The sequence below is a fragment of the Ananas comosus genome, linkage group 5 (genome assembly GCF_001540865.1).
Source record: "Ananas comosus cultivar F153 linkage group 5, ASM154086v1, whole genome shotgun sequence".
Classification (NCBI taxonomy): domain Eukaryota; kingdom Viridiplantae; phylum Streptophyta; class Magnoliopsida; order Poales; family Bromeliaceae; genus Ananas; species Ananas comosus.
Window position 1 is genome coordinate 3,607,302 of NC_033625.1, and position 26,431 is coordinate 3,633,732.

The window sequence follows — 26,431 nt, forward strand, 5'->3', positions numbered from 1 at the left end:
GAAATCTTTTTCTTTTTCTTTTTTTTTTTTTAGAGATAAGTAGCACGCTACCTGCTTCATTTATTTCATTTAAAAATAAATTTGCTTCATTTATTTAATTTAAAAATAAACTTAGCTGAAAATATGAATCAACTTGGATTCGAACTTGGGTCTTGGGTACCAACCATCAAGCCTTTTGCCACTTGCTCTAAGAACAATAGGTATCTAATTTGAAATCTTAATTGCTTTATATTTATAGGTAAGTTCATTTCTAAAAAATGAATATAGCAAATAATTTCCTCATATTTGGATAATTACATATGTGCCCTTACAAAATGATAAAATTGTTTATTTATTATAATAAAATTTTACTGCATTTCTATAAGGTTTTAATTATCAAATACATCCTTTTAACCTTCACAATGCAAATTCATCCCTAGAGAATGATTAGTTGACCATTAAATTTTTACCGTTTAAATTAGTATGCCTTTATAAAAATAAGTTTTTTATTTTTTTTTTAGAATTTATAGCTTAAAGTTCTCGGAGAATGACACGAAAGTTAGAATACAAATATTTAAAATAATAAATATTATTAAATATAACAAAAAAATATATTTATTTAAGGATAAAATAGTTATATTGTTAACCAAATGTCAACTTTAACCGGCCAATTAACAAAAAAGAATCTATTTGCAAACTATGCTACTTTGGAGGGGTATATATATTTCATAACTAAAACTTTGTTAGGCATAAATGTGAAATTTTATTGCTTTGTGGAGGCATATATGGAATTTACCCTTAAATAGCTATTCTCCTAATTCACTCTTATTTCATTTGAATTGAAACTATGTTTACCAATATGGTAGTGTGTGTGTGCGCGCGACAGTGTTGCATACCTGTAACATGTGACATTAATGTACATCAATAGATGTTTTACCTATTTTGACGGTGTTCAATATCAAGAGATTTCGAGCTTAAATGCCCAACAAAAAAGCCTTTTTTTTTTCCTTTAGTTAGCAATATTTTGAATAAAGACACAATTTAGCATATAAACAAAGCACAAAAGTCACTATAGTTGGTAATTTTGACAAAGACAGTAATCGAACATTTTTGTAGGAAGGACAAGAAAGCGAAGCCACATCTTCAAGAAAGTCGTAGTTGCTAGAAAACCTAACTAATGGAACTTTATTAATTCTAAACTAGAAAGAAAAGTAAGAGGAGACGTCCCGTCACTGGGAGTCGACTTTTGTTAGATAGAAACAAGAATCGAAAACCCATAATATAGTGTTAACTGACTTTGTAGGAAAATCGAGTTCTACCCACAACAATTATTGGTATAAGAATCTCACCTCCCCTATTATATAATTTGGCTCAGGCGAAAGTTATCTCACACTTTCGGCTGGTAATTTGCTCTGATACCAACTGTGACGTTCAACTTCTCAGAAGTCATCTATCTTAGGACTACTCTAATCTTAGCACGCTTAGCTCTCTTAACCTTTTGGATCTAACTATCGTCCAAAATATTATAGTCGATTAAGAGTTTTAGCCTTATTATATATTTTATATATATATATATATATACTCGTTAGGATTTAAAGTAGGGAGCATGTGAGAACCAAGATAATCTTATATATAAGATATATAAGACTAAAACTCTTGATACGGCTATAATATTTTGGACGGTAATTAGCTAAAAATTGTTATAAGAGTTAAATATACTAGAACTAGAGAGTCCTAGAATGGATGGCCCCTTAGAAGTTTGGGGCGTCACGCTTAATCTAACTTGGATATGTTGTATGCTTATAAATTCTTTCTTTTGGTACATAAACTTTACAAGTACATAAAATTCAACAGTAGATTCAAAATCAAATTTATAAGAGATAACAAGATATCCGTAATCAAAGATTTTATAATAGAAAGTTCTACTTTGATTGTCGAATTTGAAGATCTAAACAGCATTCAAGTGGAGTGTAACCTTCTAGTGAGCATCAGTAGTGTATTAATATGCTGCTTGAGAAAATAAATCGCCTCAATTGGAGTTCGGGTAAGACCGATATGACCTCCGTAAAGTCATAATAATTTGTTTAACTAGTCCCTAGCGCAAGTGGCATGGCAAAGAGCTTAATGGTTGATACCTGATGTTTCGAATTCGAATCTTAGTTGATTTGCATTTCCAGCCAAATTTATTTGTAAATGAAATAAACGAATTTGTTTGCTCTGATTTCGATCAATCCTTGTGGTATCTTCATCTGAATCATATCTCACATAGATCTTTCTAAATCAATATTATGTGTACAACTATTTACATTCTCAAACTGTCTTCTTTAATTTTATGAAAATTAAAATAACTATTTTGAGAAATTATTTTGCAAGAGTGCAGTAATATTTGCAGGAAATGTCATTACAAGAAAAAACACTCTTTATAGAATGTTCTAGTCCTCAAGGATCTACTGAATCTCATACTCTAGTCAGAATACAACAGCACTATCTAGTAAACTTTAACCAGTTAGTATAATAATAAAGTTCCTCCGCTTAAAATATTAATTGTAGAAAATATTGAAATTCAGGTAAGAATGTATTAAAAGCCTGTCAACTATAGAGTATTTGGAAATAAATCTCCTAACTAATTTTATCTTGATTACGAACTCCTCAAAATTAACCTCCTAGATACTTTTATTTTGTTTCCACTATGACCTCTTCAACTTCTAATTATTTTTAATTAAATTTGTATATTAAAAACTTACAGCAACCAATCAATAAGATGTTTGTAGCAAAGTTTTTTGAATGTCCATATTGCTAAAATGCGAAAATCTAAACCTGAACAGTATCGATGTCGTAAAATTTCATTTTATCTCTGCAACTCTAATTCTTAAAATAATATTTTTTTATAAAAAACTTTTTTAAACAGATCTCAGGACGCAGATTAAGTTAAGTGCTCTATTTGCTATTAGTCATTAATTGAGCCGTAGCGTAGACCGTACATACATCTGCAGGGATGGACTTCCTACCCGCCATGTTTGATCAATTCTAGCAACTTAATAATAACAATAATAATAATTGCACAATCATTTCCAACTATAATGAGACTACCCTCTGAAAAAAAAAAAAAAAAAAAATTTTTTTTTTTTTTTTTTTTTTTTTTTTTTATTTTTCAATCTCACGCCTCGTGGAGTGTGGACCCGAGCAAAACACCATCAATACCCAACCTCCCCCCTTCTCTGTCTCTCTCTTTCTCTCTAAACAACAACTCAGCCTCCGACATCTCTCCCACCCCCTCCCCGCTTGCTTCAGATCTGCTCCAAATCCCACCATCGTCACCACCAACACCTCGATTCGCATTTTAAGGCGGAGCACAAAACATTCCAATCCTCCTACATTATTCACCAGCCCCGAAGATTATCTAATTCGTCTTCTTGGTTTTCACGAGAGGAGAAGACGTACAGCAGGACGAGATCTGATCCGGTCGGATCCGGTCAGATCTCATCAGATTAATTTTGTGGCTTTTATGATCCAACCAATACTCTGATCGGGAAACAAAGAAAAAGAAAAAAATTGGCCGCGAAGATGGTAGAATCTGGCCCTTGGACTCCTGGGCAGGTGCGCTATCAATCTATTTATGTTTTCATACAGAAATCTTATGAGTTGTGTTGTGTGATGAATCTGAAAAGATCATTTTGAATGGTTATAAATGCTGCGTTTCTCCCGTAGATTTTTAACTTTACTCCACAATAAGATCTATATTTGATACGGTATTATTTAATATTGGGTGGGTGTATGTATGTATGTACAGTTCGTTGTCTCTCACGAATTTTCTTTGCTATGACTGCAGGTTTCTTTCTTGCTTGGTTTCGCTCCCATATTTATAGCATGGGTATATTCAGAGATACTGGAGTACAAGAAATCCTCCTCTCCTTCGAAAGTGTAAGATCCTTAGTACTAAATTGATGTGATGAATTTTCATCATTTCTTTTGCACTCTTTGGTTGTTGAATTACTATTTCTTGGGCAATTAAAGTGTGTGGAAAGAAAACATTTTTTGTTTTCTACGATTTCTTGTTTTGTAAATTCAAATGTCTTAGGAGGTGTGTTTTTTTTGCATAATCATTACATCAATGAAATGCGATAGTCTCTCGCTGTAGTACATGGTTTTCGATGCTGTAACTGCTTGGCTAGAAGTTCCCGAGGACAAAGATGTTTAGCTTCACTATATCCACTTAGTGGGAGGAGGTTAAGATCATATAGTTGATCATATTACTTGGAGATTAATCGAGTTACTGACAATTTAGGCTTAAGTTTATTTTGGCTGTGGACAGGATCAGAAACTGAGAGACAATGGAGTTGTGATTCACTCTCTTCATTTTTCCTTTTCCGATAGAAATACTACTATGCCGACGCTCGCCGTAGGACAATGACTATTTTTTGCAAATGGTTTTCTCTACCTCTTCATTAGCTTTGACTTTTTGTACAGTCGTTCAGATTCAAACCTGGTGGAGCTAGGGAAAGAGGCCACCAAGGAGGATGAGAGGGCTGTTTTGCTTGAAGGTGGGCTAGCAAAACCAGCATCTGTGAAGTTTCAGAACGGATCTGTCCGATCAAATTTAGTAAGGTTATATCAAATAAGAGAGAGAGACATCAAGTAAGAAGAGCAACTTCTCTTTGTTCCCGATAGTTATTTACTTCGGCATTTGCGTGTGGTGCAGGTTCCTAAGAAGGGACGAGGCATTTTTACTTGAAAATCGTGCATTACTAAGAGCAATGTAAGGTTCTTCAATTTGTATGCTAACTGAAGTTTTCAACAATATAGTTTTTGTCTTACTGCACTAAATTTCAAACGCCATCCAGGTCGGAATTTGGGGCAATCCTCATTTACTTCTATCTATGTGATCGCACAAATCTTTTTGCAGAATCTAAAAAGGTGATTATTCTCTGAATTATTTTCTATAGTACAGTTCATTAGAGTGATTGATTTGATTGTTTGCTGTAGATAAGTGCGTAGCTTTAATGCAAACTCATGATATCCGCAAAACTTATTATTGATAGTACTATTGATATATCTTTATGCTCTGTGTTGACAAAGGCTTGATAACACACTAAAGTAACACTCTGTATGCATATTATAATGGGTGCGTAATTAAAAGGCAGCGTTGCTTATTTACATCTCTTTTAAATAGTAAGGTACTTGCATGTTGACAAGAAAGAAAACACACAAGTTGATCTGATAAAACCAACCAAAAGAAGCTGTTCAGTTTATCCTCGTACAGAGTGTTTTCTAGTTTTATACAAATGCTCCAACTCTATCTACAATCGTTTGAAACATTCTGCATTTGGTAATCATATGATGTCACCTATTTACTATAGGAATTTGTTGCTTTTCATCTACATTTTTAACATTTTGCTTCACTTAAAGCCCTTCACAGCAAGTATCAGTTTTGTGTGCATCCTTCTATCAACTGTGATCTTGTATGTTCTAGAAAATTTTCTTTTAAGATCTGTTGTCAAATCATTTTTACGTACTATATTTAATTCTTAGAAGATTTCTTGATACGCGACTTAACTTTGACAGAATTACAGTCGGGACCTCTTTCTATTTCTCTACATCCTTCTTATCATAGCTTCAGCCTTGACTTCTTTGAAGAAGCATCATGATAAGTCTGTTTTCTCTGGGAAAGCCTTGCTTTATCTGAATCGTCATCAAACCGAGGAGTGGAAAGGGTGGATGCAGGTTAGTAGTTTGTAATTTAATTTAGTACCATCTTTATGAAGATTAAAGCATGTAAAGGGTAATATCACCATAGGTTTCTACTTTCTTAGCTAGTGCTTTTACATGGTGGTATTCGATTCATTGACTCCTTATGTGATTAATTAGCTAAAGATGTTAGATTCACTAGTCCTAACTGTTTCAACCAAAGAAACAGTAGAATGTGATCTAAAGTCATTGCCTGTAACCAAGCATTATCGTTTGTGGACAACCTGTCTTATGCATCTCGTCTTAATATTTTTATCTAATTAAACATTAATACAAATGCAAACATTTTTCATGACAAATTAGCTAGATGTGCTAACTTCAAATATTATGTCAAACAATAAACTAATGAAACAGTAAAAATAAACAAAGTTCCATATATTATTTGAATATTCTTTGTAAATTTTTCTGTCTCTGCTTCTTATGTTCCATTATTATAGATTTTTTTTCATTACTGGTGTTCACATATCATGCTATTTGTGATTATGATCAATAGTTATAATTAAATTAGATATGAGAGCCATATTAATGATGCTCATTTGTTTTGTGAGTTTATGATTCGTGCAGATTCCTATAGCTGACTTTTCTTATTGAATGTTACAATGCGTCCTGTCTCTTTTGGGCAACTTGTAACATTTTTGCTTCCTTTTTTCTCTTACAGGTCTTATTTCTAATGTACCACTACTTCGCTGCCGCAGAGATATACAACGCAATACGTGTGTTTATTGCTGCCTATGTCTGGATGACTGGATTTGGCAACTTCTCTTATTATTACATCCGCAAGGATTTTAGTGTTGCCCGCTTTGCCCAGGTTCCATTCTTCTTTTTGCAAAAGCTGCTGTGGCTTTGATACTATTTTTGTATATGTGAATATTCTAGTGAAATTGTCTGATGAATTGCAGATGATGTGGCGGCTCAACTTCTTTGTGGCTTTTTGTTGCATCGTTTTGAACAATGACTACATGCTTTACTATATCTGCCCCATGCATACCCTATTCACTCTTATGGTATATGGAACGCTCGGCATCTTTAATAAATATAATGAAATTAGATCAGTGATGATCATCAAGATTCTCTTTTGCTTCTTGATGGTGTTTGTGATTTGGGAAGTACCAGGAGTTTTTGATACTATATGGAGCCCCTTGACTTCTCTTGTCGGTCAGTACTCAGTACCCTCTCTGTCCGTATTCTGCTGTTTCTTTTGCAGTTCAATTATGGCACATATGGAAAATTTTAACTTGCATTTGTTCATTCCAGGGTACAAAGATCCTGATCCTAGGAAAACAAATCTCCCTCTCTTACATGAATGGCATTTTAGATCTGGTCTTGATCGATATATCTGGATCATTGGGATGATATATGCGTACTACCATCCAAATGTAATTTCCCAGACTCTGGCTCTTCCATGTTATGTATTATATACACAGTACTGATTTTTCTTTTCATTGCTGTCTTCTGACAAAAGGCTTAAGTATCATGATCATGGCGCAATATTTTGAGTATTTTATTGTTTTCAAGTTCAATTTAGTGGTGGGTCTGGCTGTTGTTTTCTTTTTTAATTTGATAACATGACTTGTCCTACTTTATATTGATCTATTATGAATCTTCGTAGTGAACATAGACATCTATGAGGATGCAAAACATACAAATTCAAATCCGTTTAAGCACAGATTGGAGTTTCACTTTCTCTAAGTAGCAATTATTATTTCTTCTTCACTACAGGTTGAAAGATTGTTGGAGAAATTAGAGGAATCAGAACCCAAGCGGAGACTCACAATCAAGACAATTATTGTATCCCTTTCCTTAGCGGTTAGTTATATTATCCTGTGCTTGGCTACATCATAGCATCTCTATCTTTGAGCAGTGGTGTTTTAGTAATTACTTCTTTTTCTTTACAGGTTGGTTATCTGTGGTATGAATACATTTACAAGATGGACAAGCTGAGTTACAACAAATATCATCCTTACACTTCATGGATTCCCATTACGTGTGTATCTCAATTCTTATTGATTTGAAATTTCTTTTATCATCAGTTAGATGTTATATAAATACTGTTCATTAACTTTTCATGCTGTCCCTGTAATTCCTACGGATTTCAGTGTATATATTTGTCTTCGGAATTTCACGCAACAGTTGCGCAATTACTCTCTAACTCTTTTTGCGTAAGTTCTTTTCCTACTTCTCTGAGTATATTCCTGTAATCTGCACTCTGTTAGCTATTGTAAAGCTGAGTTGATCTGTATTCTGATGTATCTGATGGTCTACTGTTTTTCCAGGTGGCTTGGCAAGATCACATTGGAGACTTATATATCTCAAATCCATATCTGGTTAAGGTAGTGACAACACTCGATGCAGTTTCCTTTTTTTTCTTTTTATCTTTTGGCATTATTATTGTGTAGTTTCCAATGGCTACCTTAGCTGCTGCTTTTTTATTTTCACTCAAAAAGCTCCATACAATTGTATCAAACTAAAAATTGACATACTGAAACTTTGAAATCCATTTTCAATATAATTTCAATCGATTATCTATCAACAGGTTTAGCAGGCTTGTATTGTAAAGAGTCTACTACTGCTTAATCTGATGCTCATTTGTCTTGGCAAAATATATTGCTCGAAATCACCGCATCCAGTACCTTTAACTTCATTCAACCAAAATAATATTTTTTCTTTCTTGCAAACTTTGCAGGTCAGGCATGCCAAATGGTCAGCCGAAGTGGCTTCTTTGTTTCATCCCAAATTACCCACTGCTCAATTTCCTGCTTACAACTACGATATATGTCTTTGTAAGTTGACCTCCCTGGCTCTTCACAAATCCATGGAAAACCTCAGTTTTGGATGTTCTCTTACGTTAATGCTCTCGTGGCAGATATCGTTGAGGATTTTTGAGCTCACAAATTCACTAAAGACAGCTTTCATACCCAGTAAGGACAACAAGCGACTATTTCAAAATTTCATCGCGGGAGTAATGTTATCTCTGAGCATATACTGCATTTCTGCGGTTCTTCTACACATTCCAAGACTATTGGTATGATGTAATTCCTATGCCTTTTTTTTGTACATCATACAGGAAGTTATGCTTTCTCAGCGTACTTATGTATGTGAATACTTCGACAGGTTTGACGGCAAATTCATGCATATACTACGTACTTATCGGTTTACAGCGCTGCTCGCTGTATCTAGAAAAATCTTGATAGTCTTAGCTCAGCTTCAAAGCATAGTAAAGGAAGATGAGAAAGGATAATAGTCACACCTGAAATTGTTTTGTATGTGGCTCCATGTTTTTAGAGATATTCAGGAAAGAAAAAGTTTGAAATGGTTGAGTCAGGGTTTTGATAGTATATGTAGATTAATCTGGGGCATAATTCTTATATATATGGTCATTTCATACCCACCATTGAGATATTTGTGGGGTAAATGGCCTGGATTACATTCTTTTTGTTTTTCTTCAACATTGTTAAAACATTTATTGTACTAGCAACATTCATTTTGTTCTGATTTGGTTTATCTCTATAGTGAGGTTCAAAATAATAGAAGAAAAATAATTTGCGTCATATCATCACTCTCCTTAATAGCTGCTAGTAAGGTGATGTTTTGTTTCACGCCAAAAAGTTAAAAGAACTCTTGTTCCTCTATAACGGCTTGTTTGGTTAGCTTACTTTAGTCCCTGGAATTAGAATGGAATTTATTGATTTTATAATTGTTATTTATTTTATAGAAATTAGATTTTTATTTTTATTTCACTCTATAATGTAGATAAAAACATACTTACAAATTTGATGATAAATAAAAAATAACCTAATAAATAAGTAAAATCTCGACTAATTAAAATTAAAATTAAAATTAAATTAAATAGAATAAAAAATTAATTTAGTATATTTTTTAAGGATCCGCAAGGTTTCCGCAGAGGATAGTCAGGAGGAGGACGGGGACCGGGGTAGAAAGTTTCTCAATTGCCTGGAATGGAAGGAAGACGAGAAATATAAAAACTCTCAAAAACTAGAAAGGGCCCTTCGTTCCCGTTCTGCCCAATTTCATTGCAGTTCTATTTTTAAGTATCATTATCTTATCCAAAAATTTTAGAAAAAAAAATAAACGTAAGTACTGCTGCAGACTCAACCTCAAAGTTTGTTGTACAGAAAAATTCTACGCATAAAATAGGCTAAATTACGGGAAACCCCTATGTCAAAACCCGCTTTTTCACTTTCCCCCCGTCATTTAAAAACCTACACTTTGCCCTCTTGTAAAATAAAAAATGTTCACAGGAATACGGTGCGACAAAATGACCATTTTGCCTTTCGCCATTTTCGTCTTCTCCCTCATCCTCCTCATCCGCGGCGGAGGAGGCCGACCTTGGGCGGGACGTAGGCGGCGAGGCCGTCGTCGAGGAGGACAATCTCGTTGAGAGTGTCGGCCATGCGGCCGATGGAGGGCGGGATGTAGCCGCCGAGTTTGTTGTGGGCGAGGACGACGATGGAGGCCGGGGAGTTGCCGAGGTTGGCGGGGATGGGGTGGCGGCGGCGGAGGCGGTTGGAGTTGAGAAAGATGGCGTCGAGGGGGCGGTCGAAGAGGAAGTTGAGCTCGTGGAAGAGGGCGAGGCCGGCGAGGGCGCCATCCCGGAAGCCATCGAAGTAACAGGGAAGAGGGACGGAGGGGTATTTTTGGCATAAAAAAATGTTATAACGGAACCCTAACGGTAGGGAATGAAGTGCATATTTTTTATTTTACAAGGGGACAAAGTGTATATTTTTAAATGACAGGATGAAAAGTGAAAAAGCGGATTTTGACAGGAAGATTTTCTGTAATTTAGCCAATAAAATAATTTGTTGTTCAACTATATAAATAAGCAAAATAACAACTATTACTAAATTATCTCTGTGTTAACTTGTTCCCCAACCGCCACATCTTGCTATTCTTTTGAAAACATCCCCTCAAAACACAAAAAAAAATAAAAAAATGAAAAAAAATGAGAAAAACATATCTTATTATTCTATGGCCTTAATCCGGAATATATATTATTATTATAATTAAGGATCAGCCATGTCGCGCTCATCTGAAGCCATATATTCAAAGCAAAGAAACAATCTTTACAGCGAAAAATTGATGATGTGTTTGACAACATACACCCTCAAATCATTGCTTTATCTATAATCTTTACTTACACCCGCAGAATAGAATTTACAAGCACTTTATTCTCTGACGAGGTGAGCGCCGTAGTGTCAACGGACGCGAATTGCTGATTAAATTTCAGCAAATTCAGGTTATGTAACCACCAAAGTTTGTATTAGTGATTTCATTTCAAATTCAAACTTTGTTCCTTGAGCTTTTAAATTAAATATTCGGGTTCTTATTATACCATACGCTAGTAGATGTGCTCTATTTTGAATTGGTTAAGATACAATATTCTGATATTTAGCTTGTACCTAAAAAAAAAAAAAGAAGTATATTTTACTAAAACAGATCAGATTTATTAGATCTGAATAATGATTAGATTCAAATAATTTAGAGTTTTAAATTTGTTAGTATTTTTGCTAGACTTAAGAAAAAAAAAATCTATTGCCTACATGGCTACATTGACTTTATGCTATTATTTAACCGTGTACCTCCATTAAAAAATTAGCTAAATTACAAAAAAAATTTCTTATAAATATTTTCTTTTTACTTTTTTTTTATAACTTTCAAAAATCTATATTATCCCTCCTCAACATTTCAACTTGCTGCATTTAGTCCTTCTCTGTCGTGATTTCATTACTATTTCGTTCATTTCTTATGATTTATGATAAAAATATTTTTTAAAATTACAGAAATATATTAAAAAATAAATATTTTATAGAAGAAATAAAAATAATTTGGTCATTTTGTATATTTATTAACATTGTACATTGTGAAAATATTTCTAAAATTTTAAGAAAACAAAATATAGATTTTTAAAATTCAAAAATAAAATAAAAAAAATATTTATAGAAGGATTTTTTTATAATTTAGCCTAAAAAACTATTATAATAGAAAAATATAGAAATTAAAATTTAATGGTTGGATGTATGGTGAATGAATTTATAGGCGCTCCTGTTTTATTAAATTAAGAACTAAAAAACAGTCCCTTAAATTTTCTATACATAAATATTTAAATTTTCTCTTTCCACATAGCTGTCTCTCTCATGGGCCATATTATTTTTTAAAAAATATATAATAACAATCACACCCACACAAAATTAATAATTAAATAATCGTATTCAACTCAATATGACAATTTCATTAAATGTAAAAGTGGAATTGGATTTTCACTTCCCGTATACGGTATATCCCTTCTCTCTCTCTCTCTCTCTCTCTCTCCTCAGTCGCTGTCGACTAGTTCTTCTGCGTCCAATCATCTTTCTCCTCCTCTTTTCTAAGTCCCCTCAAATAGCAGAGAAAAATTACAAAATAAAGAAGAAGAAGAAGAAGAAGAGCTCTGCATTTCTTAGGATCTCACCTGATGCGTAATAAGAAACTTTATTTGGTAAGTTTTCTTAGACTCATTAGATTGTTGTTGGTGATGGAAATTGCTGTTTGCTGTAATTTGTGCAAGAAAATTTGTACTTTTGTTTTCTGGGTTTGCGGTCTATTTTGAATTAATTCAAAGTTAATGTTGTCTATTTCAAAAATCTATTTGGCAAAGTAATTGATGTTTTTATTTTTTTTTTTTATTTTTTTTTTTTTTTCTGTTTCCTTTCTCCATCCGTGTTTATGGTAGAATAAATAGATATTTGGAAGATCATTAGAAAATGCTTTGATTAGAAGCGCTTCTGAAGGCTGTGTGTTAAGATACTTTTTTTCTGAGAGAAATTGGGGGAAGAGTCAGGATGGTTGGCTCCTGGAATACTCTTCCAGATTATTATTTTCTCTTGATGGTCTACTTTTCGTGCTATTGCCCTATTTCTTTTGTAGCATCAAATATTTGCTTCGTTTTTCCTAATTTCTCATTCGATTGGTAGTATTTCGTTCTATTTCATTTGTTTAAGGAATGGAATGATAGGCTCTGAAGTATGCACAACAAAATATTAGTTTGAATTGCTTTCTTCTTCTTCTTTTTTCTTTTTTTTTTTTTTAATGTTTGGTATGGCGACGTAAATCGATTTCTCCTTCAAACCTGCAGTGATTGACGATATGGAACGCTTCGTGGACAATCCGAGTCGATCCGGTAAACTGCTAGGAAGGTTCCTTGATTTTTCCTCCTCAGCAGCGCAGCTCAGTTACATCTGAATCTGAGAAGTGATTTTTTTTTCAAAATTTTGCAGTTGTTTCGAGTAATCTACCTGTAGAGGCTGATCAGAAGGATGGAAGCCGCAGATGGGGGAATCTGGCTGGATTCGATGCTAATAAGAATGCATCCACTTATGCTAGCCTTTTCTCAAGCTCGCTGCCGCTTCTTCCGCATGATGCTTCCACCAGCATGAAAAAGCTTGATCACGACACGGAGGGAAGGGACTGCATGTATGATGTTTACATCCGACAGGTAGGGAACTCTTTGCCTGATGATGAAGAAGATCTCCTAGCCGGCATCATGGATGGTCTTGAACCTATCACATTGCCGAGGAAAGCGGAGGAGTTGGATGAGTACGATGTTTTCGGCAGTGGAGGGGGCATGGAGTTGGACTCCGATCCTATAGAAGGCATAACTGCTGGTATGACGAAGGCGAGTATCGCAGATTGCTATGCAGGGAATGGGGCCAATCAGCACAATTTTCCAAACGGCGTAGGAACCGTGGCCGGGGAACATCCATACGGGGAGCATCCTTCTAGAACCTTGTTTGTTAGGAATATCAATAGTAATGTCGAAGACTCGGAGTTGCGTGATCTGTTTCAGGTTATTATGTCAAATCTTTGTATTGCTTTGCTACCCCTTTGCTTCAGGAAACATCAATTGTGTCCGTGTATTTTCGAATTAGATATTCATGCCATGCCTCACTTCATTAGTGTTTTCATCCTGTTAGTTGATTGTCTTCTGAATAACTTGTAATGGACTTTCAACTTTACATACATATCTTGTGATTGTGAGATAAACTTTGTAGTCCGAATATTTTGTGCTTTATCTAATCATTGGAGTGTCTCATAAGCTATAAAGCGAATAGCCTTAACTTCTTCATTATCAAGCTGCCGTAGCACTAAATATTAAGTACTCATTTATATCTGGTTCCATGTTAAGGTTTTTGATCAATAGATCATCAATGACAAATTTTATATAGGTTCTTGTGTGAGTAAAAGTTTGTCTTGTGCATAATAAATAATGTCAAAAGTTTATAGGATATTTCCATCTACGAATTTTAGATGACCTCCCTTTGGTACTTTAGCTTGATCTTATCGAACTTAACAGTCAATTTGGTTTGTAACTTTGATGGATAACTAAGAGGCTTCAGTACAGCCTGCACTAGATAAGGCAAAAATGACTGCATTAGAATGTTGGAAATCTGATAGTGGATTGTTCAACAGAAATGCTCGACTAATCAATCTCCCCAGCTCTTTGCTCTGTTCAGCAACATTACTTTTAGAAAATCACAAAGTTCAATTCGCTTTTGTGTTATGGATTTAGTGCTCCCATTGCGGTTTTCCTAGTTAAATTTTGAGAAGATTCTAGCTTTATAAACATTGGTTGATTTATTTTGCATTGATGCTGTGAAAATAATAGATGTTTGACAAATGACAATTTTTTTTCCTCTTAACAGGAATATGGGGACATCCGGACTCTTTACACTGCCACCAAACATAGAGGATTTGTAATGATCTCTTACTATGATATTCGATCTGCTCGAAATGCTATGCGTGCGCTACAAAATAAGCCTTTAAGGAGGAAAAAGCTTGATATTCATTTTTCAATCCCCAAGGTCTCTAAGAAGATCTCTCTTATTGTATAGCCATAATCACTACTAGTATATTCCGTGTAAATTGCTGTCCCCTTTTTCTCACAGGATAACCCATCGGAAAAAGATATCAACCAAGGAACTCTTGTTATTTTTAATTTGGATCCATCAGTTTCAAATGATGAAATTCGTGAAATTTTCGGGGCTTATGGAGAAGTAAAGGAGGTAATTAGCTGTTTTATTTTTCATAGATTCTTTGGTTTGTTATATTCATTTGCAAAAAAAATTAACAAATCAATTTATGTCTCTGCTTCTCCACCTCTGGTTTCAGATAAGAGAGACGCCTAATAAACGACACCACAGATTTATCGAATTCTATGATGTCAGAAATGCTGAAGCAGCTCTGCGATCATTGAACAAGACTCAGATAGGTAGCAAACAAATTAAGTTGGAACACAGTCGTCCGGGTGGAGCTCGTCGAAAGTATGTAATGCTTAATTTTTACCCTTTTTCCTGTGGTTAAGAACTATAGAACTACTTAATCCAGCACCTTTCTGTTTCCTGTTTGCATAATTTAAATTGTACATGCAATGCATGAGAAGCTCTTTCTGTCTCCTCTTACATGGTTTCCGTCTCCATTTTCCAGCATCTTTCCACCCCTCCCTAAATTTCTCAACCCTTTCCCGTCTCCAACCGCTCTACTGGAAAATCCTATGTGTGTGTGTGTGTGTAGTTGTCATGAAAAAGGTTTATGCTCATTCAGGTCGTGTGTAATAAACGGTTTTGATTGTCAAAGCCAGGTCTTTCACTATTGCTGGCCCATTATTAGCTTGTAGGGATGATTTCTGTATACTTTGAACTCCTGTACCGTGTGCATCAGCAAGTTACTTCAAGGGAAGGAGCCCCTGATATCTTAAGTTCTTAACTACAAAGAAAAGACCAAAAGATTTAAGGAAAGAAGAAAGACTTCATTTCCTAGTAGATGTACCAGGCTATGTATGAATCTGCAGGATGCGTTTGTCTTGGTCTAAGTTGAGTTTTGGAATTTGAGAGTTGTTAATTTTAGCTGTCTAGAGTGATATCACATGGCAATGTTACGGGGAGTGGAATAGTATTTGCTGTTCGTTTTAATTCCATTATTACAATGTGCTGCCTCTTTTCCTTGAATCTAATTAATCTTTGAAATCTGGAGTTAATTACGATTTGTTTCATCAAGTTTGTTTACTTCTGTGGAAACAAGAAAAAAAAAAAAGTGGCCGAGTTGTAACTACTTTCTCAACCAGCTTGATGCAGCAATTGAGTAATGAATTCGAACAAGATGAAATGAGAACTTACAGACATCATGTTGGTTCGCCAGCTTTCAACTCGCCTCCAGGTATGCTTACTATAATATTGTTGCTCTGTGTCATATCTTCTGTTCATGTTCATATTCCCTATCTCTGCAGCACACTAGGTGCATGCTGATCTGAGTGCATCTTGATGGCAGGTACTTGGGCTCAATTCGGCAGCCCTGCAGGTAGCAATCTACTACGAGAACTCAGTAAGTCTCCAAGTGGTGGAGCAGTAAATCTGATAGGCACCAACCATTTGTCTGGGATAGCTTCTCCGCCTCCACCCCTGAAATCAAACTCTCTCCCAACTGATAGCAATCTACCACGAGTACTCAGCAAGTCTCCAAGTGGTGTAGCAATAATCCCTATAGGCACTAACCATTTGTCTGGGTTGGCTTCTGTGCCTCCATCCCTGAAACCGAACTCTCCTAAAATTGCACCTATTGGAAAAGCCACCAGGGCTAGTCATGTCGACCAAGTTGGTAGAATTACGAGCTCTAGTCCATCTTATGGTCCCTCAACTTCGAGTGCACCAGGTATTGGAACGTTGAGTGGACCACAATTTCTGTGGGGAAGTCAAAATGCTTTTTCATCATGGAGGGGGAATTCATTCTTTCCCAATAACCATGCACAAATACAGGGTTCTTATCCGATCCGTCACCATCATGTGGGATCAGCTCCCTCTGTTTTTCCTCTTGAGAGCCACTTGGGGCCTTGCACCAATTCGAATCCTGCAATTTCTTTAAGCAGGATATTTAGTGCAGCTAATTTTAGAATGACCCCATCTCAGAGGTGTGGGCAGACATACTCGGCTACTATTCCTTATCTTGGACCAAGTTCGATGGCTGCCGATGGTTTTGTTTCTCGTGGCCGGAACAACCACGTAGACAACATTGAGAATCAAACAGATATCAAGGAGATGTGTCAACTTAACTTGGAGAAAATTATTAGTGGGGAAGACACTCGGACTACATTAATGATTAAAAATATTCCAAACAAGTATGTTCTTAGCATCACGTATAGTAAAATGATGTTGATTTTATTCCAAACGAGAATTTGATTCTGATAACTTGCTCTGGGTTTCTAGGTATACATCAAAGATGCTTTTAGCAGTCATTGATGAATATCACGCGGGTACTTATGACTTTTTCTACTTGCCTATTGATTTTAAGGTAATCGAACTTCTGGCTTTTTTTTTCAACTTGAAACTGATGCATTCCATTCGCATTTTAGCTTCCATTTGCATTTTAGCTGCACCTAATATTTTGTTCCACATCCGCAGAACAAGTGTAATGTTGGTTATGCATTCATAAATATGGTGTCTTCTGCGCATGTGATCTCTTTCTGTGAGGTACATATTTTGAATCTTTGATCCGTATGCTGTCTTTTCCTTTTTTTACCACTAGATATGCGGTAGTACCAGCGAGATATAATTTCCAAGAGTTGGCCTAGAATGCTACCGGATGCTTTTGCATGTCAGCTCAGTTTTGAGATACACATGCATACAATCAGCAGTATTTTGATATGCATTGCATGGCCTCTTGAGGCTGGTGTGTGTGTGGATCTCAAAGCCGGTTTGACGTGTGGAAATGTAGTAAGCACCAGTAGATCGACGCTTTATAAAATACTGTAGCACAAGTTATAATCCTAAGAGTCCTTGCAATGAAAGGAAGCCGAAGATGTAAATTGCAATCTATTCATTTTCTGGAAAATTTAGCTATGTTTGAATTAAGACTAAATTAGGCATGGCCTAGATCAACTAGAATTCATGAGACTTGTAATACATGCACAGGCATTCAATGGGAAGAAATGGGAGAAGTTTAATAGTGAGAAAGTGGTCTCCCTGGCATATGCGAGAATCCAGGGTAGAGCTGCACTTATTTCGCACTTCCAGAATTCAAGCTTGATGAATGAAGACAACCGCTGCCGTCCTATTCTCTTCCATTCTAAGGGACCAGAGGACGTTAGTCAGGTAAAATTTAATATAATATTTTAAGTCGTGCTGCTGTGCAAAATGCATTACATCCTACAACCGAGATCAGGAAGCAGAACTATCGATGAAACATCGATGTCCTCTGTGCAATGTTCCTCTTTTAGCTTTTCTTGCATCTACTACACAACTATAGCTTCTGACAGAAGTTTCAAACAGTTATATGTTTTCTGCTGTTTTAATACAGATACTGTCACTAACAAATTGAAGCCTTTTAGGAACCATTTCCTTCGAACGGCATAAACATCCGCATGCTTTACCAAGATCCAATCGAGAAGCCAAAAACAAGCTCCCCACTTGGAGTTAGCTTGGATGAGAAGAAAATATTCACAAAACAAGATTGGGATAATGCTGACTCTTCATTAGGTAATCAAGTGTACAAAACCGAGTAAAAGCGCTAATGGGGTGTGCCCACTTTTGGAGCAATGGATGCACGGAGCACATTGGACAACTGTGGGTGGAACATGTGAATATACTAGTTCTTTTGTACAGATAGGGATGGACTAATGTTCATATCTTCGAGTGGTGTAAACATCAAAGGTCGAAATTGTATAGTCAAATTCAGGCTGGTTTGCTGGAAAAGTGGATTGCTATCCAGCTATCAGTCCTCACAGTCATTTTCTTTTTCTTTTCCCTTTTCTTCTAGTGAAGTTTCTCCCTTTTTTGTTGAGTTTGTCTCTCATACAATTGTACAGGGTGTAAATATCATTCAAATCTGGTAGATGCCTCTCGAATTGTATAATAGGAACAGTAATGGCATCATATTATTGATATCAACTATGGGCCTTCTTGACTTATTTGAAACCTAGTATTCTGTGTTTTTTCCTTTTTTTGGTTTGAAGAAACTCTTCTTTCTGTATTGTAAGTGGTCCGGACATGTAGATTTTCTCATTTCGACATCAGTTTACACAAGTAAAACAGCCAGAATCTACTGAGATTTGGAAAAGATTTGTAAACATCATCCATCTTCTCGTTGCCTACTCAGATGGTCATGGTATTACAGACGAGCGGATGGTCGCCCACCATTAGTAGAATGGTTTTTTTATCTGATGTAACTGCAGTGAAACTGCAGAAACAAGATCATTAAATGGAAAGGTACAGGCATTCTAGGGAAATACAAGAGTTCGCATTAAAATTTTGCTTGTCAAAACCTGAGTTCTTTATTCACTGTTGAGAGAACTGGTAAAAGTCGTATTCAGAGTCACATAATACATGTACCAGGGGAGCCACAAACAGAAATACAAAAGCAATACAAAAGCAATAAGGTGCCCTTTACAACCGTAAAAGAAGCTCAGAATGGTACATTCAAAACAACAATAGAGTTTCAGTAGTTTCCCCGGAAAACATCATAACATTATGGGCATAACCTGTAGAGGAACTTTCATATACACGGTGTAGAATGCTCTCAAGGAGTAAACCTTTCTCTGTCGTGAGGAGAGGAATAATCTATGTTGGGACCAGCTGGGATGATCCCATATGGATTTATAGACGGATGGCTCCCATAATAGTGTTTCTTTATGTGCTCCATGTTAACCGTGGCGCTCATGCCTGGGATCTGGTATATGTCCTTGATGTAGTTGAAGAGATTTGGATACTCGCGCAAGAGCCTTTTGTTGCACTTGAAGTGAACAGCATAAACCTGTGGAAGAGGTAACAACCAATCATTACTCGTGATACCAACTTTACTAATGCTAAATTGAACACCAACTACTAGAGTAGAGTTAACTAGGACAGAAGCCTCTGTTGTTCTGCTATTATTATTATGTTGTTGTACTTAATAAACATGCTTAATGGGAGCATTGGTCAATTTTTGAAAGAAATTGGAAAAAAAATAAAAGAGAGAGACATTTTCTGCCCTTCATAGGAGCATCTTTTGTAGTAAACTGTCGACCAATTAGCTACAGAGGTAGAAAATCAAGACCTTCTTGTCCCGATTCTGAACTAATACAATTAGCATGCAACTTACACATCCTAATTCTTGGTTGCATAATATATGGAAGTACCAAGCCCGACATTAACCAATTGTTCTACTAAAGACGACAGGATAGTTATGATGCCATACCTCATCAAACCTTATGAGAGTGACAAACAGGCGAATATCTGCTTCTGTCAATGCATTACCACAAATGTACCGCTGCTTGCTCAGAATTTCCTCGCATCTGTCCAAGGCCTGATATAGCTTTTCCACGGCCTACACCAGTACAAATGCAGCAAAGGAACCATATAAAGATGAGAAAAACCTTATTAGGATAGAATCTCATATATATAGAGTGTAATGAGTTGTAATCACCTCATCATAAGGACCTTGCTTCTTAGCAAAACCACATTTATAAACACCATTGTTTATTGCATCATATACCCATTCATTAACCTCATCTATCAAATGTTGTAAATCAGCAGGATAGAGATCCAAGCCAGCATTCTCAGCTATGTCGTTGAATTCAGTGTTCAGCATGCGAATAATCTCTGCGCTCTCATTGTTCACAATTGTTTTCAGTTTTTTGTCCCAAAGAACCTGCCAGAGACATAATATATCAAAATAGATAAAGCGGACAACAACAAACTGGTAAAATAAACTATAAAGCATGGATGGGTGAATGAAATGTAGGATACTTACAGGAACAGTATATTTCCCAGAATAATTTGAACTAGCTAGCTCATAAAGTGCTCTGATGCTTTTGGCGCTGTTGAGAGGATCAGGATCAGCGCCAGGTTCTTCTGCGCTAGACACAGGAAAGACCCATCCGAAATGCTCATCGCTTTCCTTGGTCCTCTCCCAAATTGGTTTAACTGACTAAATAATACATTGTGGGGGAAAAAAAAAAACATTAGAACAGAGTATGAGAAGGCGAAAATGGAGTAAGAGTAAAGAGAGTCACCGTGAAGCCGATAGCCTTGTCAAGCCCTTTGAGCTTCAGATATGAAAGGCATCTGGATGCCCACGGACATGCATATGATATATAAAGATGATACCTCCCAGATTCTGCAGGAAATTGAGCCGTTTTCTCTTTCGAGATAAAATTACGGAAGGTTGATGGCGAGCGGTTAAAAGCACCGGATTCTGTCAGCTCATCAAGCGCCGAGCGAGCCATCTGCAAAAATTTCCACAAAATTACCAACTCAAAGCTAAAATAAAAACCGAGAAGTAGGCACTGAACAAGGTTGATGGAAGATCTTTGGGAGACAGATGAGACGAAATAACAAAGAAATAATGTGATGCAGAAAGCGATCAATATAGGGCCTGTTTGCCCTGTGGGTCGCGACATGCAGTCACACAATTGGGCGAGTGTTGCGACTCGTAATCGCTCTGAATCAAAGAAAAGAATCTCCTCGTTTTTAAGAAAAAGAGGGATAGTCTTCTAATTCATAAGGGAAGGATATCCTTATTGACTAAGGCTAAGGCCCTTCTTTGGAGTTCGGAATAAGATATTCAATGGTAACTTATTTGGTCTGAAATGATTTTTCTTGTATGATTAGAAGGTTGGAGTTTGACTGTGGCTCCTTGGTGGTTTCGGCATCCATGATTGAACACGAAAGCATATTTCATCTACTTATTATGCAAACATGACTCGAAGGCCGATTACGGTATTCATTCTACCAAATATTACATATTGGTTGAGTAAATCGAAGGGATATACATAAGATGTTTGTTCATGCATCCAAATAGAGCCTAAATATTTTCAAACATTGTGCTATTTCAAAATTTCCCTTTTCGCCGTCTTTGCGACTCCGAATTGTAAACTCTAGGGGCAAAAAATGGCCTCAAGCTCTTAGCTTTTGGAATTGAAGGCCAATCCCCTCAAAGTGGTCGATTATCTATCTTCTTAATCTCTTTTATTTCAACAATATCATCAGAAACAGAGGGAACTAAAGTATGCTGATTCGATTCAAGATCTGAAGCAACCATAAACTGGAGAGAGAGAGAGAGAGAGAGAGAGAGGGGTTTTAATCAAGCACCTTGAGGGAGAAGGCGAGAGGGCGAGAAAACGAGACGATCCGCGAGGAGGGTGAGGGTGAGAATGCGATCATGCAGAAGCCCTCTCGTTCGCAGAGCTTGAAACAACCATACACACACTGCACCTACTCTCGGCGATTTAGGGGCGACTACTACTATAATAATAGTTATAAAATAAAATTATAAATAAAAGAGGAAAGAGAAATGTCAGTCAGCTGCAGGCTCTTATTTTTAAAACTCCGGTCATCTCTGAAGCACCTGCGTCAGGGAAGTTACGTGGCGAAGGACGGCTTCTTCTGCTAGTGACGCTGGCAAGTGGCGGCTGCATCTATAATTTTCTTCTTCTTTTTTTTTTTAAAAAAAAACTTTTGTTTTCGACCGAAAAGCCCATCAATTACTAAATAAGGCTGTAAAAAGCTACACGCAGCCAGTCCATACTTACAGAACAACCCGGCCGGGCCCATAATATTTTGGCCCGCAGCACGGCACAAAAAAAAAACTTTTAATTTTTAATTTTTAAAAAAATTTCAAGGCCAATTTGTAAAAAAAATTCACTAGTTTTGCGCTTTTACAAAAGTGTGCCGTCTTTTTCGATTTTATATATTCGGTCCGGATTTTAGTAAACTGACCCAAATAGCCTTATACTTTTTTCTCGAGTTCTTTTTTTTTTCTCGCCGAAGAAGGCGACGGAGGCAAAGGCGGAAACGACCCTCATCATCTCTGCACCTCACACCTTCACCCTCACCCTCGCCCACGCACCCCTTGCCCTATTCGCCTCCAACCCCGACGAAGCAGCACTGCAACCCTCTTTTTTTTTTTTCTCTCCGACCCTCCTTCACCATCTCCGCGGCCCTCCGCGACAATAACAAGGACAGCAACGCATCCTCTTCCTCCACCTTCACCCTCCACCTCCACTGCAGCGGATTTTCTACTCGTCAAACAAACCTGCCGTCCCAACTGCTGCTGCTGGCGAGGAAGAGGAAGTGCTTCGAGAAGCTCGCCGGCGATAGAAGCGAGGAGGGCGAGGAATGAATGGAAGAATATCTGAATTAGCACTTTTATTTATTTAAAACAAAAAAAAAATACTAAAAGGTCAAAAATTAGAGAATAATAAAGAAAACGAGAGAAGAAGGAAGAAAAAGATGAATATACACCGTTAAGATTAAATTGCACTGTTTTAAAAAAACGTTGTACTATTATAGACGTAAGTTACACTCTTTTAAATATAAACTGCACCTCTTTGAGATAAAAATTACACTCTTTAAACAAAAATTATACTTATTTAGAAATATTTACACTATTTTTTTTTCTTGTTGCACTCTTTCAGATGAGATATTTATACTATTTCTTCTCTTGTTTCACTATACACTAATTCATTTAGTACTATAAAAATTGTCATATAAACTTTATAAAATTAAGAAAAAAAACTATCTATGCATCTCTTTTTGAAGTGTACGATATACATCTCATCTATCTAATAGATAAAAAATAATCTGGCAAGAGAAAAAATTATTAATTCATTAACATAAAATTAAAAAATTAAAAAAAGGACTAGTTTTAAACAGAGTTGTTGAGGGATGCCGCTGGATCTGCCTTCTGGTTTTTCTTACATCGTTCTCTTACCGAAATATCATAATCTTAATAAATCATAGTTTAGTAACTTAAAATTTAATTTTAAGATATTAATAATTAAATATTAAGCAATTACCATCGTACTTTCGAGATGGACATACGTTCCTGCCTCAAATACGTCCACGTGGATCCATCTCCAACCGTGAAATTAACCTGCTTAACTTAATACCAGGGCTCTAGTCCTTACCTTGTGCGCTAAAAAAGAAGAGAGGGAGGCACATAAAATAAAAATAAATAAATAATTTTTTTAGAAAAAAAAAAAAAAACTGGAAAAAGGCTGTGGCCAAAATGGCCACGCGATGTCCTCTGAGCTCATCTTCGTATCATCATCGTTTTTCTTCGTATTATTACTCCACTTCCTCATCATCCCTTCCATTCATCTCCCCGTCTCTGAAGAAGGAGGAGCTCCGCCTCCCACGCCGCAACCGACTCTCCGTGCGCGCCATGGGCTCCTCTCCATCTTCTCAGGGACAAGAACAAGTTCGAGGTATATCTCTTTCATTTGTTATTAATTTGCTTGTGATATTCGTTTGATAAATTATTTTAAAGCCTGGATGCTGTATGTTTTTATATTGTTTATCTAGCGATCAGGTGTCTCAAAAATTAGCAATTTTAACAGGTTAGATATGATGCTTCGATTTTGGTGGTTCATTTAAGTTCTAAAGATTCATGAAATTGACTCATAGAATTTCAAATGGCCTAAATCATGTTCAAAGATGCTGACCATTGATTTGGATGTCCTATGTTTTCGATTCTATTATGCAAAAGCCTTAGCTCTATGAAAACCACCCTAGCTCAATTCTCTCTCCATAATCTATATATATTGCGTACTGTATATATATACATACAAATATTGATGTAAAGCATTCTGGCTTAGTATTAAACGAGTCCATCATTGGCGGATCAAGCTATCAATAGTTCGCAAGTCGGTTAAATCAGTTGACTAAAAAAACCGCAATACTTCTAACTTCATTAACTTAACTCTTGTCCTTGTAATGAGCAGCTTATTTCAGTGTACTTAAACAAGGCTTAAAAGCTGTTTGCAGCAGAAACCAAAGGATTAAAGGGTAATAGATGTAAAAGTTTGATTATTTTGCCTCTTATGTAATATCAACATAAATCGACATGAATTTTTTTTTGAGAAAATTCACTTGGAGAACATAAATCGACATGAATTTATCCAAACAATGTCCTGAGAAATGCACTTGGAGAGATCTTGATCCAATGCCAGTTTTGAACGCATGCTGATATATTTCTTACCATATTAGTGACATGTTTAGCTATCCATCGATGTGTATAAAACAAACACTAAGGTCCTGTTTTGATTACGGGATAAGTTATCCAAGGATAACTTATTCAGTATGAGGATTTTCTTGTGTTATTGAAAGTAGAGAGTTTTTTTTTGCTCCTTGATAGATTTGAATATTATATGAGTTGATAGAATAACATATTTCACCTGTGTGGTGATTTATCTTATTCTGACAAAATGATATGAAGGTTGAATATAGTGTTTCATTTTAGATATTTAATCACACACCTTTACAACCAAATATATTAATAGTCTTGAGTAAATGTAAAGATATACATAATAAAATGTTTATGCATCCAGACTGGAACGAAGTCATCACTTCCTAATCCTTTCCTCGTTGGCATTAAAAGACTTCAATGCATCAAACCAGGTTACACGATTTGGAGTGAACAATTTGGAACACACTGTAATAAGGGTTAATGAGCTAATAATGGCTTGCTTTTTAGTGATATTTCTTGCTGCTTAGCAGTTGAATCATTGTCGATTTTAAGTATTTTCCTATATATGTATGTTGCACAGAACCTGGAAAAGTTGATCCTGCTTCCCTGTCTGATGAAGAATGGAAGAAACGCCTTACACCCGAGCAGTATTACATTACCCGGCAAAAGGGTACTGAGAGGGCTTTTACAGGGTAGGAATTTTGATTTTCTAGTTCTTCTTTGATTTCCATCACCACTTTCAGTTATTGTCATGCTACTTATATATGACTTATAATTTAGACTTCTTGTATGCTTCCCTAACCCTTTAATGGATGTTAAACAGGGAATATTGGAATACTAAAACCCCAGGCACTTACCACTGTGTCTGTTGCGACACTCCTTTATTTGAGTACGTTTTATAATTTACAATGCAATAGCATGTTCCAAACAGAACATGAGTAAGATTGTTGCTTTTTTATTTGCTTTTTATTTTCTGCTTGCAGATCAAGCACAAAATTTGACAGTGGAACAGGCTGGCCATCCTACTACCAGCCTATTGGTAACAATGTCAAAACGAAGCTAGATACGTCTATCATATTCATGCCTCGGACGGAGGTTCTTTGTGCTGTTTGTGATGCTCATCTTGGCCATGTCTTTGACGACGGTCCGCCGCCTACGGGAAAGAGATACTGCATCAATAGGTACAGTTTCTGTTGCATCTCTTTTAAGTTACGTGGAGATTTTGTGCCGTGTCATACCAGTTCCAGTCTAACAACATGAAGTTGTTGGTCTCTGCAGTGCATCCCTAACGCTGAAGCCGCAGTAGCCGAGCTTTTGTATACGAACTGAGCTCCAGAGTTTTGAGTGTTATGTATATATAGGTCATCACTGCCAAAAACATTCAAGTCAAACTCTTGCTATGTTAAGTTACAAGTTGTAGTACAGTAAGTGGAAATGCATGTAGATTATGGATCAAAAGATTGTGCTAATGATTGAGATTTATGTGCACTTTTTATGCGGTTATTTCATCATACGCTTTCCTTGTTCTCTTTGGCTGCAGCCTTATCTGATCTCACGCGCTTTCCATGTGTTAACTTGATGATTGATTGTGATATTATTGGAGCAGAACGTGTACTCTTCACTGCGGTTTTAACGGTTGATAGGCTAATTTGAACTAGTTGTTGGCTAGTGGAATTGCTATGTACTGCAGGAAAAGAAACACTACAATGAGTGCAATGAT

At 36.2% G+C, this 26,431-nt stretch overlaps 4 protein-coding genes across 8 annotated transcripts; 3 read left to right on the plus strand and 1 right to left on the minus strand.

The window, feature by feature from the left end:
• LOC109710773 (protein REDUCED WALL ACETYLATION 1-like) lies at nucleotides 3,199-9,272 on the plus strand. 2 transcript variants are annotated; one of them, XM_020233524.1, is made up of 16 exons: nucleotides 3,199-3,576; nucleotides 3,809-3,900; nucleotides 4,447-4,584; nucleotides 4,679-4,735; nucleotides 4,821-4,893; nucleotides 5,542-5,700; nucleotides 6,383-6,532; nucleotides 6,624-6,879; nucleotides 6,979-7,100; nucleotides 7,444-7,530; nucleotides 7,620-7,708; nucleotides 7,821-7,883; nucleotides 7,998-8,054; nucleotides 8,408-8,504; nucleotides 8,588-8,746; nucleotides 8,836-9,272. In XM_020233524.1, exons 1-16 carry the CDS (start codon nucleotides 3,544-3,546, stop codon nucleotides 8,839-8,841), a joined length of 1,638 nt encoding a protein of 545 aa, XP_020089113.1. In that variant the 5' UTR covers nucleotides 3,199-3,543; the 3' UTR covers nucleotides 8,842-9,272. The 2 variants fall into 2 exon arrangements, with proteins under 2 accessions (XP_020089113.1, XP_020089114.1); XM_020233525.1 differs by lacking the exons at nucleotides 3,199-3,576; nucleotides 3,809-3,900 and having other exon boundaries at nucleotides 4,447-4,579.
• LOC109710774 (protein MEI2-like 2) lies at nucleotides 12,058-18,702 on the plus strand. Of its 4 annotated transcripts, none has more exons than XM_020233526.1 (12): nucleotides 12,058-12,217; nucleotides 12,854-12,910; nucleotides 12,996-13,564; nucleotides 14,421-14,579; nucleotides 14,664-14,780; nucleotides 14,887-15,038; nucleotides 15,839-15,930; nucleotides 16,042-16,885; nucleotides 16,974-17,058; nucleotides 17,169-17,237; nucleotides 17,679-17,858; nucleotides 18,095-18,702. In XM_020233526.1, exons 2-12 carry the CDS (start codon nucleotides 12,865-12,867, stop codon nucleotides 18,266-18,268), a joined length of 2,487 nt encoding a protein of 828 aa, XP_020089115.1. In that variant the 5' UTR covers nucleotides 12,058-12,217; nucleotides 12,854-12,864; the 3' UTR covers nucleotides 18,269-18,702. The 4 variants fall into 4 exon arrangements, with proteins under 4 accessions (XP_020089115.1, XP_020089117.1, XP_020089118.1 ...); XM_020233528.1 differs by having other exon boundaries at nucleotides 12,059-12,217; nucleotides 12,854-12,898; XM_020233529.1 differs by lacking the exon at nucleotides 12,058-12,217 and adding an exon at nucleotides 12,512-12,608 and having other exon boundaries at nucleotides 12,854-12,898.
• LOC109710776 (glutathionyl-hydroquinone reductase YqjG-like) lies at nucleotides 19,000-22,131 on the minus strand. Its single transcript, XM_020233530.1, has 6 exons — nucleotides 21,834-22,131; nucleotides 20,756-20,968; nucleotides 20,494-20,670; nucleotides 20,167-20,391; nucleotides 19,939-20,067; nucleotides 19,000-19,515 (listed from the first exon to the last, which is right to left on the minus strand). Exons 1-6 carry the CDS (start codon nucleotides 21,903-21,905, stop codon nucleotides 19,282-19,284), a joined length of 1,050 nt encoding a protein of 349 aa, XP_020089119.1. The 5' UTR covers nucleotides 21,906-22,131; the 3' UTR covers nucleotides 19,000-19,281.
• On the plus strand, nucleotides 23,667-26,238 carry LOC109709891 (peptide methionine sulfoxide reductase B1, chloroplastic). The gene is made up of 5 exons (XM_020232261.1): nucleotides 23,667-23,950; nucleotides 25,292-25,403; nucleotides 25,535-25,600; nucleotides 25,695-25,892; nucleotides 25,990-26,238. Exons 1-5 carry the CDS (start codon nucleotides 23,752-23,754, stop codon nucleotides 26,015-26,017), a joined length of 603 nt encoding a protein of 200 aa, XP_020087850.1. The 5' UTR covers nucleotides 23,667-23,751; the 3' UTR covers nucleotides 26,018-26,238.

What these genes read in the sequence shown, in the direction of transcription:
- LOC109710773 (XM_020233524.1), top strand. Translation starts at nt 3,544, where the DNA reads ATGGTAGAATCTGGCCCTTGGACTCCTGGGCAG. An exon ending in TCCTCCTCTCCTTCGAAAGT is followed by an intron (nt 3,901 to 4,446) that starts GTAAGATCCTTA and finishes CTTTTTGTACAG; the next exon opens with TCGTTCAGATTCAAACCTGG. An exon ending in ATGCGTACTACCATCCAAAT is followed by an intron (nt 7,101 to 7,443) that starts GTAATTTCCCAG and finishes TCTTCACTACAG; the next exon opens with GTTGAAAGATTGTTGGAGAA.
- LOC109709891 (XM_020232261.1), top strand. Translation starts at nt 23,752, where the DNA reads ATGGCCACGCGATGTCCTCTGAGCTCATCTTCGTATCATCATCGTTTT. An exon ending in GGGACAAGAACAAGTTCGAG is followed by an intron (nt 23,951 to 25,291) that starts GTATATCTCTTT and finishes TATGTTGCACAG; the next exon opens with AACCTGGAAAAGTTGATCCT. An exon ending in AAGAGATACTGCATCAATAG is followed by an intron (nt 25,893 to 25,989) that starts GTACAGTTTCTG and finishes TGGTCTCTGCAG; the next exon opens with TGCATCCCTAACGCTGAAGC.
- LOC109710774 (XM_020233526.1), top strand. Translation starts at nt 12,865, where the DNA reads ATGGAACGCTTCGTGGACAATCCGAGTCGATCCGGTAAACTGCTAG. An exon ending in CTTATGGAGAAGTAAAGGAG is followed by an intron (nt 14,781 to 14,886) that starts GTAATTAGCTGT and finishes CTCTGGTTTCAG; the next exon opens with ATAAGAGAGACGCCTAATAA. An exon ending in ACTTGCCTATTGATTTTAAG is followed by an intron (nt 17,059 to 17,168) that starts GTAATCGAACTT and finishes CCACATCCGCAG; the next exon opens with AACAAGTGTAATGTTGGTTA.
- LOC109710776 (XM_020233530.1), bottom strand. Translation starts at nt 21,905, where the DNA reads ATGATCGCATTCTCACCCTCACCCTCCTCGCGGATCGTCTCGTTTTCT. An exon ending in CTCTCGCCTTCTCCCTCAAG is followed by an intron (nt 20,969 to 21,833) that starts GTGCTTGATTAA and finishes AAATTTTTGCAG; the next exon opens with ATGGCTCGCTCGGCGCTTGA. An exon ending in AGCAAGGTCCTTATGATGAG is followed by an intron (nt 20,068 to 20,166) that starts GTGATTACAACT and finishes GTACTGGTGTAG; the next exon opens with GCCGTGGAAAAGCTATATCA.